At 50.9% G+C, this 16,668-nt stretch overlaps 1 protein-coding gene across 1 annotated transcript in view; it reads left to right on the forward strand.

Moving 5' to 3' along the window:
* The window catches only part of LOC143831205 (polymeric immunoglobulin receptor-like), a 32,320-nt gene that overhangs the window by 14,389 nt on the left and 1,263 nt on the right, over positions 1–16,668 (forward strand). The window contains exons 5-10 of the mRNA XM_077324269.1: positions 1,430–1,759; positions 1,965–2,031; positions 3,058–3,132; positions 9,522–9,556; positions 12,352–12,395; positions 12,765–12,905. Coding sequence (XP_077180384.1) covers positions 1,430–1,759; positions 1,965–2,031; positions 3,058–3,132; positions 9,522–9,556; positions 12,352–12,395; positions 12,765–12,905 — 692 coding nt within the window. The remainder of the gene's footprint in view (positions 1–1,429; positions 1,760–1,964; positions 2,032–3,057; positions 3,133–9,521; positions 9,557–12,351; positions 12,396–12,764; positions 12,906–16,668) is intronic.

A 16,668-nucleotide genomic window follows, 5' to 3' on the forward strand; every position in this document is an offset into this window, starting at 1 on the left:
TATGATTCTATGATTCTATGATTCTATGATTCTATGATTCTATGATTAATAGAGCTGGATGAGCCTGATTAAGGGTAACAAAGATGTCAACAGAGAACATCTGGTATCAAGCAAGAACTGTATTTGGAGAGTAGGAAAAGGTAGAAAAGCGAGAGAGAGAGAGAGAGACCAGAGATAGTGACATCAACAGCCCTACAAAAGGGGGTACCAAGATGAGTCAAAACAGAGTTCTGTTTTCTGTCATCAGTGAAGCTATCCTGCTTGAGTACCCCGTGTGAACCATCAGGTCTGTCTAACCTTGGGTGAGTGGGAAGTGTGAGTGAGGGTAGCCTAAGATGCATAAGTGCTCTCAACAAAACTTTGTTTCTTTTAAAGAATCCTTGCCCAGGACCTTCTGTCTGTTCACTGCTAAGTAGAAGGCCCATGGACACTTATTCCAGCCATGGGGTAAGGGGAAAAGGTGACAGGTGCAATTTTGCACCTGAAATTTGGAGTCAGAAGTCAGATCCACATAAGGGCAGACAGAGAATGCCTGTAAGAGATACAACATTGCTACATTTTTAGGGGAGAGACCAGGAGGAGGTCACAGGAAGCAAAAATGGATTTCTGAAATGACCAAAATTGTTGCCTTGGGATGCAGGCATTGTTGACATGGACTTAGATTGCTTGGCCTTTATAGGCTCCATGGAAATTCTGTTTGTGTGATATCTGTTGGAAACAGGGTTTCAGAAGTAACCAGCTCTGGGCTTGAATCATAGAATCATAGAATCATAGAGTTGGAAGGGGCCATACAGGCCATCTAGTCCAACCCCCTGCTCAACGCAGGATTAGCCCTAAGCATCCTAAAGCAATGAATGAATACTCTGATTGAAATGAATACTCTATTCAGCAGGTTGCTCCAACACATGCACATGTGTGAAGGACAGCACATGGAAAAGGAGGCTCTGAGTGCTGTAACAACAACAGTTAGTGAGGGATTAAAAACCCTCACCTGGGTGTAAACTGCATGGAGCTTTTATTCCAATCCCAGGTTGATTCAGTCCCTGCCGTCTACACAGAATGTGTTTTGATTTTGGGCAATTTAAATTTTCCTTCTGCAACAAGCAAGATTGATCCGGAGTCACCCTACCTTTATTGTGCAATATCTTAGAGTGCTTTTAAAAGTCAATATTTTAAGATTTGGATTGAGAAAACAGGCTGTTTTGAATCTGGGCTCTGCTCCGTAGTAGAGTACAGACTCTGCCTAGGCAAACAAGAACAAGGGCTACAGACTGAACCCTATGATTAGCCAGCAACAGCTGAGTGGGAGTGAATCTTCCTGGCTGACATGGGAGGAAATAATGTTGCTCACATGACAGGAGATAATTTTACTGCGAGGTTATTCTGCATATAGACAGATTTTCAGTTTTCAACTCTTTGTTTCCCACAGGCTACTGGACATTGACAGGTCCGGAAAAAGTGATGCGTTATGAAGGAGAATCACTCTCTGTGCAATGTCATTATGAGGAAAGCTTTAAACAGAACACTAAATTCTGGTGTAAAACCTTAATTCTCACACTTTGTTCAAGTTTCTTAATTAAGTCATCACCAGAGGATTTGGTAGAAAATGGCAGAGTCTCCATCAGAGACAATAAGGAAAGAAGGTACTTTGAAATAACGATGGACAAGCTGAAACATGAAGACTCGGGTACCTACCAATGCGGCATAGAGAGAGGACCATTAAATGACAGGCACTATATTCAAGTGACTGTTTCTCCAGGTAACAACATCTCCTTATCTCCATACAGTTGTGGTAGAAATGCAGGGGCACTGAGCTGCAAAGAAGTGCCTTTTCTATGCAACGCCTGTAGGAGTCCCAAGACTGATGAAATTCCCTTGAGAATATGCTAAAAATATTGAATGGAGGGTCTGTGACTCACAATAGTTGTTAATGCTCTCCAATATTTGTCTAATTTGTACTTTAGATCCAAAACAAACATCAGCAACAACAGAAAACCTATTCACTTCTCCTTATATCCCTGCTTCAGAAGAGTGAGTATTGAGACTCCCTTTCTGTTACCATATAGACCCCTGTCTCTGTAGGATCAGTACCTGTTGGGTTATTAATGTCCCCTCACCCTTTCCAACTCCCATGCAACAATATCTGAGGAATATCTTTGTAATTAACATTTACCATTTCTGAGATATCAAATGCAATCTGTTACATTATTCCCAGAATTCATTTGTTCATACAGCATCACACATCCTTTATGAATGAGCCTGATTTTCAGAGTTGTTAAAAAAAAAGACTTGCCATCTGTAGCTCTTCATACAAAGAGTACCAAGAGTGGTGTTTTGCTCTCTTGCCAACTATGTCATCATAACATTAATCAATCAATTCTTGATGTATTTGTCATCATCCTCTGATTGTCCATACAACATGTTGCATATTTTCATCTGGGTGCTTTGTAGGGCAAAGGGAGGGGAGATAAGGCATATTGTGAAATATTGTCACTATAGCTCACCAGCAGAATGGCCAGAGACATAACCACTAATGGTTGAGCATAACCCACTTTCGGTGAGACTGGAGATGATATGTGAATGGCAAGGTTTTGTTCAACATGCAGCAGCACTAAGTATAAACACACAATAAAGCAATCAGGAAAGGCATAACATAAAACAATGCTATAGTTATTCCATTACCTCCAGTGATTTCTTGCCTTTTCCATTTCAATAGTGTCTACTAAAACAAATCATCAAAGAGCAGGGAAAGAAAGACCACATCTGTCTACTAGACATATGAATTAAATTACATATGGATTATGCATCTTATATTGATCACAGTTTGTGCCTTTCTAGTTTAAGAACTGGTTTTACTCATTTAACTCATAAATATAGAATTTTACAGGACTCTGAATTATGTTTTCTGTTTGAAGTGATCAGAATACAATCCCGCTTTACTGCTAAACTGGCCATAACCCCCACAACTATGTCATCTGGACATTCCCCGTGTGCCTGAATTGTGAGATTGGTCATAGAAGGAGAATATGTAGAAACAGGCAATATGTCTTTCTTTAGGTCCAAGGAACAAAAACTCCACATCTTGATGTACTGCACCATCCTGCTGTTTCTCCTACTCATAGCTGCAGCTGTTTTGACTGGCATGATGTACTAGGCCAATAAAGACGCGAGCCAGGGTTTTGGCAAAGAATAAGGCCACAGCTTTATTAACCAACAAAACCCAAGGGGTTGGCCTGGCACGAGGTGTAGAGTAAATACCCCCGCGCAGTCGTCCGACTGCTGACTTGGGCACAAGGGGCGCCCTGGGGTCCCCCTTCCTCCCAGCCGGGAGGAAAGGATCCCTTGCCCCTCATAGCCCTCCCCTGGGAGAAGGCAAGTTATGGTTGTTGGGCGTCCACCACATGCAACCATCCCTGCCTTCTGGCTCTGAGCCCCAGACCTTCCCAGCCGGGAAGGCCGCGCTCGGTGTCAGCCGATCTCTTAAGGAGACCCCCTTCCTCAGGCCCCAGTGCGCAAACTGGTTCCTGCTCCATATACTCCACCTCGTGCCCCCTATTCCGCAGCTGTGACAACGTCTTCCAACTAACAACAAGGGCGGGCGGGTGGGTGTGTCCTCCGGCTCGATCAGCGGCAGAGAGGGCGATTCCTGGCCCACGCAGCGCTTATAAAGCGCCCGGCCCCCTCTCTGCGCGCTGACGTCTTCAGCGCGACGACGCTCCCTTCCCTGCGTCGTCGCGTCTTTCTTGCCCCTCCCCATCCGCCGCGTCAACTGCGGCCCCTTTGCACCCGCGGCCGCTCTTTGACTGGCATGATGTACTAGGCCAATAAAGACGCGAGCCAGGGTTTTGGCAAAGAATAAGGCCACAGCTTTATTAACCAACAAAACCCAAGGGGTTGGCCTGGCACGAGGTGTAGAGTAAATACCCCCGCGCAGTCGTCCGACTGCTGACTTGGGCACAAGGGGCGCCCTGGGGTCCCCCTTCCTCCCAGCCGGGAGGAAAGGATCCCTTGCCCCTCATAGCCCTCCCCTGGGAGAAGGCAAGTTATGGTTGTTGGGCGTCCACCACATGCAACCATCCCTGCCTTCTGGCTCTGAGCCCCAGACCTTCCCAGCCGGGAAGGCCGCGCTCGGTGTCAGCCGATCTCTTAAGGAGACCCCCTTCCTCAGGCCCCAGTGCGCAAACTGGTTCCTGCTCCATATACTCCACCTCGTGCCCCCTATTCCGCCACTAGACGAGAGCCCTCAGATCTCGCTCCCGCCAACCCCAAATAACCCTGACACCATAACTGAATGGCGGTGCCTAAACTCCGTAACCACAACTCCGTCCCTCTTGCCGAGAGATGCACTCCATCCCTCCGGAAAACTGAAGCTTCCCGAAACGTAATTCCAGGATGCCTAATAACTGCTCCCCCCAACTCCGCCATCAACTTCCGAACTGCCCGGTTGACCTTTTCCTTAGCCAGGTGCACCTTTCCAGGTCGGGCAGCAGACTTCCAGCTTTTCCTATCCAGCAGCTCCGACCACATCAAGTACGTCTGTGGCAGCCGCTGCCGGAGCACCCTGAGGTCAGCAAAAACCATCTGGCGGAGTTGAAGCCCCGAAACTTCTGGCAAGTCGTTTTCGCCCAGCTGGAGGATCAGCACCAATGGGGAACCATTTTCGAAGACCTCCTGTGACACAACATCCAGCAACGCTGGCCACTTCAGTCCTCTATGACCGGACCACCTCAACTGCATGCCCCCGTCCAGATGCAGCTTCTCCTCCCATCCAGAGGTCTTCGCATAACGGCCCGCCCAAAAAACAACGCTGTGTCCGATCACCAGGGCGTATGGCGAAGCTCTCCCCAATCCTGCAACAAGCAACACATTAAACTTGCAGACCCGCCCGGACATAAACCCGAAACGCCTTGGAGCGCCACCTCCCCAGCTCCATGATTTCCCGGGCATCCACTCCATCCTGGAATGCTTGAGTGGCCGCCCCTATGCGGAACGAATGAGTCCCAAACCAATCCGGGTTCAGCCCCACCTCCCTCAGGCAGATTTTTAATACTGCCGCAAATTGATAACGTGACAGGTTCGAGCCATCCCCATGCACGAACAGGCAACCGGGCACCCGCGATCTGATCGCTAAGTACCGCCTTAGCGTCCGCACTGGGCATGTAATCCGGTCCCCTGACCTGCGCAGGATGACTGAAGCCCCCGTCCCCCTCTGATCCGTCTTCGACTGACGGACCCATAGCCGGACACCCAGTTCTGTAAACTGCACGTCCCCTAATTGAAGGGCCGGGGAGGACCCATCAAATCTTGATGACGCCACCAGCTCCCCACACCTAAATGCCCCGTGGTAGGCCACCGAAAATGCCGCCCTGAACAAGGCCTCCTCGTACAGAGAGGAACACACTTCCCCCAGCCGTTGAACCAACTGTGACAGCACATCCAGGGTAATGGGTCGCCGTGCATCCAGGGTCCTACAGGCCAACCTTCCCCATCCCTGTATCGCCTTCCTGGCGAGAAAGGATGAACTCGGGTCCCACGCCCCTAAGGCCTTGCTAAAAAAGGCCAGTCCCGCCATCGAAACTCGAAGCGTTTTGTGGGACAGTCCGCGACCCTTCAGGTGCGCCAGGTATCGCAGGAATGCTTGCTCGCACATGGGCCACCGTCCACTCCAACCCATGTCTCGCGCAAAGGTCAAAAAATCCCGAGCTGCCCCTTCATAGCTCCGCCTCGTCGATGGAGCAACGGACCCAAGCACGCCGTCCCAGATCACACGGCTCCAAGGGCCCAGAGGCTCTCCGGGAAGACATCCGGTTCCAGGCGGGCGTGAGGAGCGAGCAAGCGAAATTTGTCGACCTGCAGGCGAGATAAACTGTCAGCAAGCACATTCTGCACCCCCGCCACATGCCGTGACCTGAATGTAATATTAGCCTCCAGGCAAACCAACACCATGCGCCTTACCAATCGCATGACCCGTGGCGACTTAGCTGTCTGCTTATTCAAAATACGCACTACTGCCTGGTTGTCACACCAGAACAGAATCCTCCTGTCCTTAAATTCCTCCCGCCACATGACTATGGCCGCCAGGATTGGAAAAAATTCCAAAAACGTGAGGTCCCGCCGCAACTCGGCTGACCACCACCGGGGCCATGCTTGAGCGCACCAACGGTCCCTGAAAAGGACCCCAAAACCCACACCCCCCGCTGCATCGGAGTGTACCTGAAGTTCCCCTTTTAAAATCATGGCCTCCTGCCATATGGCTACGCCATTGAAGCGCACCAAAAATTCCTCCCACACCAAAAGGTCCTCCCTGATGCCCTTTGATATCCGCAGGTGGTGATATGGCCGTGATAAACCCCGCGTGGCGTGCGCCAGCCTCGCGCAAAACGCCCTCCCCGGGGAAACCACCTTACATGCAAAGTTCAAGTGGCCCAACAGAACCTGCATGTCCCTCAGGGTGCATTTTCTCTTGCCAAGCAAGGCCCGCAGTAGGCCGCGAAGAGCCACCAACTTATCCTCTGGCAAACTGGATGTACCCGCCACAGTGTCGAGCTCAATGCCCAAATAGGTGAGCCTGGTGGCCGGCCCCTCCGTCTTATCTTGGGCCAAAGGGACCCCCAGCTCGGCAGCCAGCTCCTGAAAGACCCCCAAGCGCTCAGCGCATTTCCCTGTCCCCCCGGGGCCCGCAAACAGGAAGTCATCGAGATAATGGGTGATTTCCTGAAAACCCCCCTTTCTCCTGGCTGCCCATTCCAAGAAGGAGCTGAAGGCCTCAAAAGCCGCACATGCAATGGAACACCCCATGGGCATGGTCTTATCCACATACCAGCGGTCTCCAAACTTGATTCCCAGCAGTCCGAAATCCTCCGGATGGATGGGCAGCAATCGAAACGCCGATTGTATATCACTCTTGGCCAGCAAGGCGCCCCTCCCACAGGCGCGTACCATATCCACTGCCTCATCGAAAGAAGCGTACCGGACGGAACACAAGGCTGCGGGAATTCCATCATTGACCGATCCGCCATACGGATGGGACAGATGGTGAATCAGTCGGAATTGTCCCGCCGCCTTCTTAGGGACCACCCCCAGCGGGGACACCCGAAGGTCCTCCATCGGGGGGCTGCTAAATGGCCCCGCGATCCGTCCTGCCTTGCACTCCTTCTGCAGCTTATCAGCTACAACCTCCGGGAACTCCCGTGCCGATTTCAGGTTCACACAGGAGGTAGACCCCCGTTCCCCCGTAAAGGGGATCCGGAAACCCTCCGTGAAACCCTTTGCCAAATAAATTGCCTCCCCTTTCCTAGGATAGAGCGCCAACCAATCAACCAGCGGGCCCAACTTAACCGGGGTGGGAGCCAACACCTTGAGGACCCGAGGCACGTCACTGCGCTTTTCCTGCAGAAGAGGTCCCTGCAGCACCCGACCCACCGTTCTTCTTGCCGATGGGCCGGGTTCCTCGAAAGGGCTGCCCACCGGCCTGACTGCACGTGGGCAATGCATGACCCCCACCACACCCTTCACATTTGTGCTCAAAGCGGCACCGTCGCCGCTTGCACCCGGACCTATTAAAGTCCCAGCAAACGAAACCTGCCAATTTCCGGTTAGGGGCTGGGCTCCGCACCGTCTCCTTCTGTTGCCGCACACTGGGACCAACCTGCACCAACCACGTATCGTGGTGCTTCAGGTCCCATCGCGCTAAGGGGTTATGCGACGCCAGTTCCCGGAATTCCCTATCATATTCTAGGGCTGCCTCATCCCCCGCCAAGTCCCGCGCTTCCAGCACATGGGCCAGGTACTTCCACGTATGCCACCCCCTTTCCGGGTAGGCAGCCGTGACCAGTGCCATATATTCGGAGAGCCCCCGCAGCCAATTATCGAATGTCCTCTCAGCGGGCTTTGAACGCTTGCGCGGCTCCTTCCGCTTCCCAGTGTCGCCACCCTTACCCTGACCCCGGAGCATGGCGAACACGTCCACAAAGAACCCTTCAAGGGCCCGCTCCCGTATTTTGGGAGGCAGATGAATGCCGGGAGGCGCATCAGTGGCGGTATACCACACCGGCGGCCACCGGTCCTCCTCCGCCAAACCTTCCTCATCCAGTAGCCGAAGGGCATCTTCCCTCCTCTTCAGCAACCACCTTGGTAGGCCTGGCACATAGGCCCCCTCGAGCCAGTACCAGCCTTCCCGTAAGTCTTCATCGCCTTCCCAGGAGGAGCTCTCACCAGAAGATGGGCTGGGTTTGCGCCTGGACTTCCGCTCCTTCCTCCGCAATCGATCTCTCCCATGCCGGACTTCCGGGTCCTGCCTGCCACCTGGGGAAGAACTGGAGACCGTCACTTCCCGCGAGCCCGACCCGCGGGACGCCTGGCTTGCTCCCGAAGACCCACTATGGCTACCTCCAGCCATGTGACCGAGAGCGGCCGAATACCCCCGCCAATACGCGGCATCTTCTGGCGGAAGTGGGGCCGCCGACCTCCTGTTGCCGGGTCGGCCAGTAGCCTCCGGCAAGGCCACCCTCCTGGTCTTCCTGGCCCGCTCCGTGGAGTCACCCCCACTGCGCCCCCTGGCAGCCTTGGCCGCACCCCTGCGGCGAAGAGCAGGCCTCCCTGACCCTCCAGCCGGAGGTTGCCGTGCCCTGTCCCTAGCTGCAACTCTCCCCGGGCTGGCCGTAGGTGGGGACCCCCGGGCCGCTGAGCCCAGCAAGGGCCCCTTGCCCGCCTGCCGCCGGCTCCTGCGGGTGGCGCTCTCTCCGTGAGGGGACCTGGCCTCGTTGCCCCCTCCCCTGACCGGCGACCTGGACCTTCCGGCCCGGCCCTGGTCTGCAGGAGACTTGCGGCCTCGGGCCCGCCCGGTGCCACCCGATCCCTCTTTGTTCTGCCCCCGGCCACGGGGTACCGCTGCTGCCCAGGCCTCCCTGGCCCGCAGCGCACTGGCCCTGCTCCGGCCCCTCCCCCGGGGTTCCTCGCCTGCCCCCCTCTGCCCTCCGGGGGCCTCTCCTGGCTCACTACGCCGGGCGCGAGATCGCCGCCCGGCCATTATCCCACGTCGCAGGCTCCAACAGCCGCCTGAATCCGCTGCCGATCCGAGAGAGGGGGGGGGCGACCCGCCGACTCAGACGCCGCCTCTGGTCCCTCTCTCCGCCGCCCGACGAACTCGCCGCCTCTCCGCCGCTCTTCCCGGCCACCAGCCGCCACTCCCAAGGGGTGTAGATTCGGCCGAGACGCCGCAGCCGAAATCCAGCGCCCCCGGGACGCAAGGCCTGCCCCGCTAGGCCGCGTGTCGCAGTTCTTCGCCGCCGCGCATGCGCGGCAGGCCGATCTCCGAGCCTCGGGACAGCGTGTGTCCTCCGGCTCGATCAGCGGCAGAGAGGGCGATTCCTGGCCCACGCAGCGCTTATAAAGCGCCCGGCCCCCTCTCTGCGTGCTGACGTCTTCAGCGCGACGACGCTCCCTTCCCTGCGTCGTCGCGTCTTTCTTGCCCCTCCCCATCCGCCGCATCAACTGCGGCCCCTTTGCACCCGCGGCCGCTCTTTGTTGCTTATAGTGTCAAGGAAGAAAAAAAAAGGTTTGAGTAAATCTGAATCTTTACTGAGCCTGGATATCTCTTTGTTGCTAACTACTCTCTTTGTACTTTCTTCCCCAACCTTCATTAAATAATATCTCTCTCCACTGTGTTCTTGTGAATATGTCTCAGGCGGTAATTCTATGCACACTTACTTGGGAGTACACTCCAGTAAACACAGTGAGACATATTTCCAAGTAAATGTGCCTTCTGGTTAGCTATAATGCCCACTTGCTTTCTTAAGGCCAACCTGATTATTTGGGAGTAATCAGGTAAACATTCAAAACCATGTGTGTGTATAAACATAAATATATATAATAATAAATGTATTTATTAAAGATTTTGAAATATAACATAGAAAAAAGAGACAGAATATAATATACAAGAAAAAAAAGGAAAATAAGAGGCTTTCATCTCAGCCAGTTCAACCATTTATATCAACACTTGTGGGTAATACTCAATTTTTCAGTGTTTGAGAATATAACGCTGCTGAAATATTTTTCAAATTATTTTCCAATTAATCCCAAAAGGAATGTCTCTGGTTTCATCTGTATCAGTTTTAATATCTTCTGGATTACAGTATGTATTTGTGTCCAATTTTTTTCTCTTCCTTACATGTCCAGCAATAATGAACAAATGTCCCTTCATGTTGTTCATATTTCTAACAAATTTTGGATATGTTGTTGTACATTTCAGATAATGTTTGGGGTGAAAAATGCCAATAATGCGTCATTTTATAAAAGATTAGGGGCAAAACCTGCTTGAAATTGGACTGGGAGCCGGCAGTCGCCGACCACCCCCGCCCCCCGCTAGCTCTCACCTCAGAAGTGTGGAGGTAGTGGCGAATGTGGGGCAGAGGACACAGTGGGCCTCCCCAGGGGCAGCAAAGAGGCAGCGAAAAACAGTGGGCCACTTGTGGAGGAGGAAGCTTCTGCTGCTGGCAGTGGCAGGAAGGTGTGGACAGGCAAGCTCACCTTGGCCAGGGATGAAAACAGAGGCCGCCTCCTGTGAGGAGTGTCCACATTCCTTGGCCACCTCTTCAGTGGTGGCCAGAAAGGCTGGCCAGGCCTCCAGGCAGCCAGTCCATGTAGCAGAAAGGCAGCCAGTCCGTGGAGCTTCCACCAGTTGCAAGGAGATGTCCTGGCTGGTTGTGGAGTCACACAGCTTACCTCCTGCCTGCTACATGTGGTTAAAATTGAGCTTCCTTTACAAGAATTTTAAGTAGGCAGTTTAAGAACATTTTAATATAATTAATTAATATATCTTAATTGAAATATCTGGAAATTATTTATTGATGTAAAAGTTAATTGTATATGTCTCATTGTTACCCACTCTGAGGCAACCAGGAAGGGTGAGCTATAAAAATAAAGTTGTTGCTGTTGTTATTATAATAATTATTATATAGGTGTATAGTAAAGGTAAAGGTACCCCTTGTACAAGCACTGGGTCATGTCTGACCCTTGGGGTGATGCCCTCCAGCATTTTCATGGGAGTTTGCCAGTGACTTCCCCAGTCATTACCGTTTACCCCCCAGCAAACTGGGTACTCATTTTACCGACCTCGGAAGGATAGAAGGCTGAGTCAACCTTGAGCCAGCTGCTGGGATCAAACTCCCAGCCTCATGGGCAGAGCTTTCAGAGTGCATGTCTGCTGCCTTACCACTCTGCGCCACAAGAGGCAGCGCCTCCCTAACTGCCCACCATCGACTGCGCTTGCAGCCGCCTCGCCGCCACCATTACTACCCTCAGCCCCACACCAGGCAGGTCACCGCCTGCCTCCCGCTCCAGCCGCACCACCACCTGCAGCCATCGCCCCACCGCTGCCTGCTGCCCAGCCTCCCTTGCCCACCCCTCCACGAAGCCACCTGCGGCCGCCACCGCCCACTGCCGCCACCTGCCGCACCAACTTGCGCCCGCGTCCCCGCTTGCGCTCGCCGCCCCTTTTAAATGCTATGGCCCTCGCCCCCACGCCCAACCGCCCAAGAATGCCCGCCGCTGACCCGTCCTTCCACCGCGACGACGACCACCCCACCCACCCACCACCCGAACCTCGGCTGCCTGCGCCACCGGAAATCCGCAGAGCTACCACGAGCCTTCCTGCCCTCGGTGCCCCCAGGCTGCCTCACACCTGCTCTGAGTTCCTGCTGGCCCGTACGAAGACAGGTAGGCCGCGGCCTGCCCCCGCCACTCCCCGCCACTTTACTGGCTGCCCGCCCTATGAGCCACCCCCGCTGCGTCCCAAATATCCACCGCCCCGCTAGCGCCCACTGTCTGAAGCTTACAGCGGGCTCTATTTCTAGTATAGATATAAATAAAATTCACTCCAGGGCAGCGGTTTTCAACCTCGGGGTTGCAACCCCTCGGAGAGTTGATTAACCCTTTCCCAGGGGTCGCTGAGGCTGTCACGCCGCCACCGCTGCCACCCCCTTTGTAATTTAGACTTGTGTGCTCTGACGTGATCTCCAACGCCCTGAGCGGCCAGCGCCGCAGCACGGAGAGGAATGGTGGCAACGTGCCAGCCGGTGGCCGTACAAAGGCGCAGAGCATGCAGGCACAAGCACTGCCCCTCCCTGCCACGGCACTGGCCACTTCAGGTGAGATTGCAAAGTTTGCATTCTTTATGCCATGAACCCCTTTGAGTCACTGCAGTGCTGCCGCCACAGCTGTAGCGCAGCAGCGACCCAAAAGGGGGTTGCGGTATTAAGAAAGTTGAGAACCACTTCTCCAGGGGAACTATAGCCAAGATGGTTTAGCCTGCCTTCTAATTTTCCTATTGTCTTCTTGTTCCATCTGTTTCAGGATTAGATTGGAAGAGGAAAAAAGCAATAAAGCTACAAAACATGGTAAAGGAATCCATCATGTCATTTCAAAACACTGAGCAATCTTTAGTAAAAATATTTTTGAAGGGTTTATGTCACAAGGAGATTTGCTTTAATAACAAAATCCTGTATGTTAGTTACTCAAATCTCTAAATAAGCCAAATTGGGTCCACATTTCTACATGTTCAGGACTTTATTATTTCAACTTTATTCTACCCATCTCAGCAGATTCATGGCAGATCACAACATGGTTAAAATCACATAAATAAAATTCTAAAATACAAAATAAAGTCTCAGTACAGAATTAGCTCATTAAAAAATACCTGCTATCTAGTGAAGCATGGTGAAGCATGGTCCGTGCGTTCTGAAGATGTCCCCCTTTCCCCCCCCCAGGGACTTGCACACAATACAGCTGATGTTGGCAATGAACAAAGCGTTCCTCATAACCACCTGGGCATGGATGCAACAGGGCTCTACAGTAATACGGAGGTCCATCCTGAAAATAACTATGAAGAGCTCCCTTCCCAGGAAGAGGTAAGAGGGAAATGCAAAACATCAATAGGAAGTGGTCTAATTCAATCTGTTAGAAATGGTTGCCAAATTAGCCACCAGAGGAGAAAATGTCTTCCCCAAGGAATAATCCAGCTCTAAATTTTGAGCTTTTGTTTTATAAGATCCCAAAGGGATAATCCAGCTCTAAATCCAGTTTACCTACATCCTTCTTCAACTGCAGTGCCCAAAACTGAGCACAGTTTTCTCAGTGAAGTCTAACTAGAGCAGAGAAAAGTGGCACCATCACCTCGTGCAATCTGGACACTATATTTCTTTTGATACACCCACAAATCCCATTGGCCTTTTAGCCAGTGAGTCACATCGCTGACTCATGTTCAGTGTATGGTCTACTGAGATCCCTAGATGTTTTTTGCACATACCACTGCCAGGACAAGTCTTCCCCTTCTTATAATGATGCACTTGATTTTTCCCACCTAAATATAGAACTTTACATTTCTTACTATGGTCATTCATTTTAGGCCAGTTTTCCAGCCTTTTAAGATTATCCTGTATCCTGAATCTGTCTTCTGCTCCCAGTTTAGTATCATCTGCAGATTTAATATGCACCACCTCTATTCCTTCATCCAAATCATTTATGAATATGTTGAACAACACAGGGCCTAAGAAAGATCCCTGGGGCACTCCACTTGTCCCTCCTCTCCAAGAGAATGCCGAACCATTTACAAGCAACCTTTGGGTGAAATCTGTCAACCAGTTATTGATCCACCTAACAAGAATATCATATGGTACCTTCTAAAAAGTTTTGAAATCCAGATAATCTATATCCACAGCATTCTGATCCAGCAAGGTAATAACTGTAATGACCCACGGGAAACACATCCAGAAGTTCACCTTCTGACCCAACAGAGGAAAGTCCCAAAGCATCAGGCACTTGATCAAAGTTGGCTTATTAAATGGAACATACAGGAACAGGTTCAGTGGAGGTTCATCACAGCAAGGAAATTGACAAAGACAGTTTGAACACAGGGGTATATGTGGGTTTGAGCTCCCACATCTAAAATATAGGTGGGAAACAGGATTCTCAAGAGAAAGTGTTTGAACTCAAGAGATGAGAAAACTGGTGCCATCCAGGCTGAGCTATCTCTCCAGCTGGGCTTCAATTTCTAGTTACTACAAGGGTTAACATTTCAAAGGGGAACACAGCGATACTGCTTGCCTCTCACAGCAAGGCAAGGCATAAACAGGAAAGGATCAGGAAGGGAGGGGTGGAGTGGAGGATCCCACCTCCACCCCTGAAAACCCAACAAAGTTTGACAGTACATGACAGTACATTCTTAAAAAAAGAGATAAGGTTAGTCTGACATGACTTGTTCTTGAGAAACCCATGCTGACAATAATCACAGCCATCTGCTCTAGTTGCCCAAGGACCAACTATTTGATGATTTGTTCTAAAATTTTGACAGCTATAGGCATCAAGATGATGGGTTGGTAGTTACCCGGATCCTCCTTTTCCCCCTTCTTGAAGATGGGGACAACATTTGTCCGCTTCCAATCTTCTGGCACTTCACCTGTTCTCCAAGAATTGTAAAAAATAATGGACAGAGGCTCAGAAAGTATATCTGCAAGTTCTTTTAGTGCCCTTGGATGCATCTGGTACAGAGGACTTAGTTTCATTTAAAGAAACTAGGTGTTTATGGACTACCCCTGCAGTGATTCTAGAATGCAACTCCCATCCCTCATCACATTGAGCACGATTTTGCTCACAAGAGAAGACTAAGAAATAAGAATTGAGCAGTTCAGCCCTCTCTTCATCACCTGTTACAATTTCACTTTCCTGCCCCTGCAATGGTCTTACCATGGCCTGACTCTTTTTCTTACTTTGAACATAAATAAATTACCCTTTTTTGGGGTGTGTTTATCATTTCTCGCTAGCTTATGCTCATACTGAGCTTTAGCTTTTCTAACAGTCTCCTTATTTGCTTATATCCATCCTTGGTTATAGGGCCTTCTTTCCATTTCCTAAATTAGTCTTTTTTGTTACTCAAATCTTTTAAAAGCTGTTTATGGAGCCACCCTGGCTTCTTTAGACTCCTTCCATTGTTTCCATCTCAAGGGAATTGTTTGTGATTGAGCCTTCAGGATTTCACTCTTAAGAAACTCCCATCCCTCTTGAACTCCCATCTCCTTAAGTTTTTCTGACCACAGGATTCTACCCCGCATAACTTTAAGGGCCATTTCGCACGGCTTCAAAGTAGCAGAATGGTTGCTAATTGGAAACGCTACTAATTTGCCATAACCCACGACGTCGTAGACAATCTGCAACAATCCTGAAACCAATCAGCAAAAAGCGCTTCGTTGTGGCGCTTTCAGGGGAATCCAGAAAAGTGGATTCACCCTCCGGATAGCGATACACTCCTGCAACCAATCTGCAACAATAGCGATAAAGACCTGTGCGTTACCATTGTTGTGGGTTCTTCAAAGTCCCTCCCCCTGAGCCTGTCCTCCAAACTTCCGGCGAAGCGATCGCCATTTTTTTTCCCCCGAGCGAGTGGAGATCAACTCACCGGCGAGCCTCCGTTTAGCCAGTGAGGCTTCCCAGGCTGCAGTCCCTCCTCAGAGCAGTTTAGTCACTAAGCACAAGAAGCCCGCAGAAGCCCGTTTGCTGATGTATTTTCCCTTTATTTTTCACACTGTTTCGGCTGAAAATCGCGCCCGTGGGGGGGGGGAGGGGGGATTTTTTTTTCCCACTCGGAGGCAGCATGGCCACGATAAAATGACAGCTCAAACAGAGGCTTCCCCGGCTTCAGTCCCTCCCCTTCAGTCACTAAGTGACCTTCAGTTTCACACATTCCATTCAGCCGAAAATCGGGCCGTGAGAGGGGGGGGGGGTTTCACTCGGAGCCAGCGTGTTAACGATCAAACAATCAAACGGAGCCAGCGTGTTAACGATCAAACAAACGACAGCTCAAACACCCCAGGCAGCTGGATGGGTCTCTCCATTGCAACGAATCTACTCAGATTCGTTACAATGGGTGTGTTTTTTTTTTAAAAAAACCTTTCTTAAAGGGAAAGGGGCTGTTTGGGAGCATGCTAATGGCTGCCCATTGGCTGCTTGACGGCCAGGGGCGGGACGACCTTGGCAATAGCGCTTCCTTTCTAGCGATTTCTGCCGAGACCGGAAGCTTGTGGGAAACGCTAAAAAACGCAACTGATTCCACTACAAAGCCAGGTATGCAAAACGACGAATTCCACTATTTTAAATGGCGATTTTTCATTCAGTGACCAATTTGCAACAAAGATCCCCGTGCGAAATGGCCCTGAGTTTGTTAAAATTTGCTTCCCTGAAGTCCAGCCATGTGAAGTGCAAACTATCTCCTGAGAGAAGAGCCTCATCATGATACTGTAAACCATGGTCCACAAATCCAAACTTTTCTCAATGACACCCAATGACATAGTCATTTATTTGCATTATTTTTCTTTCCCTTCCTAAGCCACAGTCATTAATGGGAAGAACGGATGAAAACACAACCTGTGCTCCCAGGTCTTCCACCTTTCCCCCCCCCAGAGCCACATAGTCTCTTTTAATATGCTCCATGATGCACTCAGCACTTCATTTGTTCTCACAAGGATGAGGAGGAAGGGATAATGAGCCGGGGGATTTATGAGCATTTCCAGCCTTCCTGTCATATCAGTGATGTAGGCTGCATACCTCTCAAGACAAGAAGTCCCATCAACATTCTTTGGTCACTACTACAAAGTGTGCCCACTACTTTTACCTCATCAA

This window comes from Paroedura picta, chromosome 3, assembly GCF_049243985.1.
Source record: "Paroedura picta isolate Pp20150507F chromosome 3, Ppicta_v3.0, whole genome shotgun sequence".
Lineage (NCBI taxonomy): Eukaryota > Metazoa > Chordata > Lepidosauria > Squamata > Gekkonidae > Paroedura > Paroedura picta.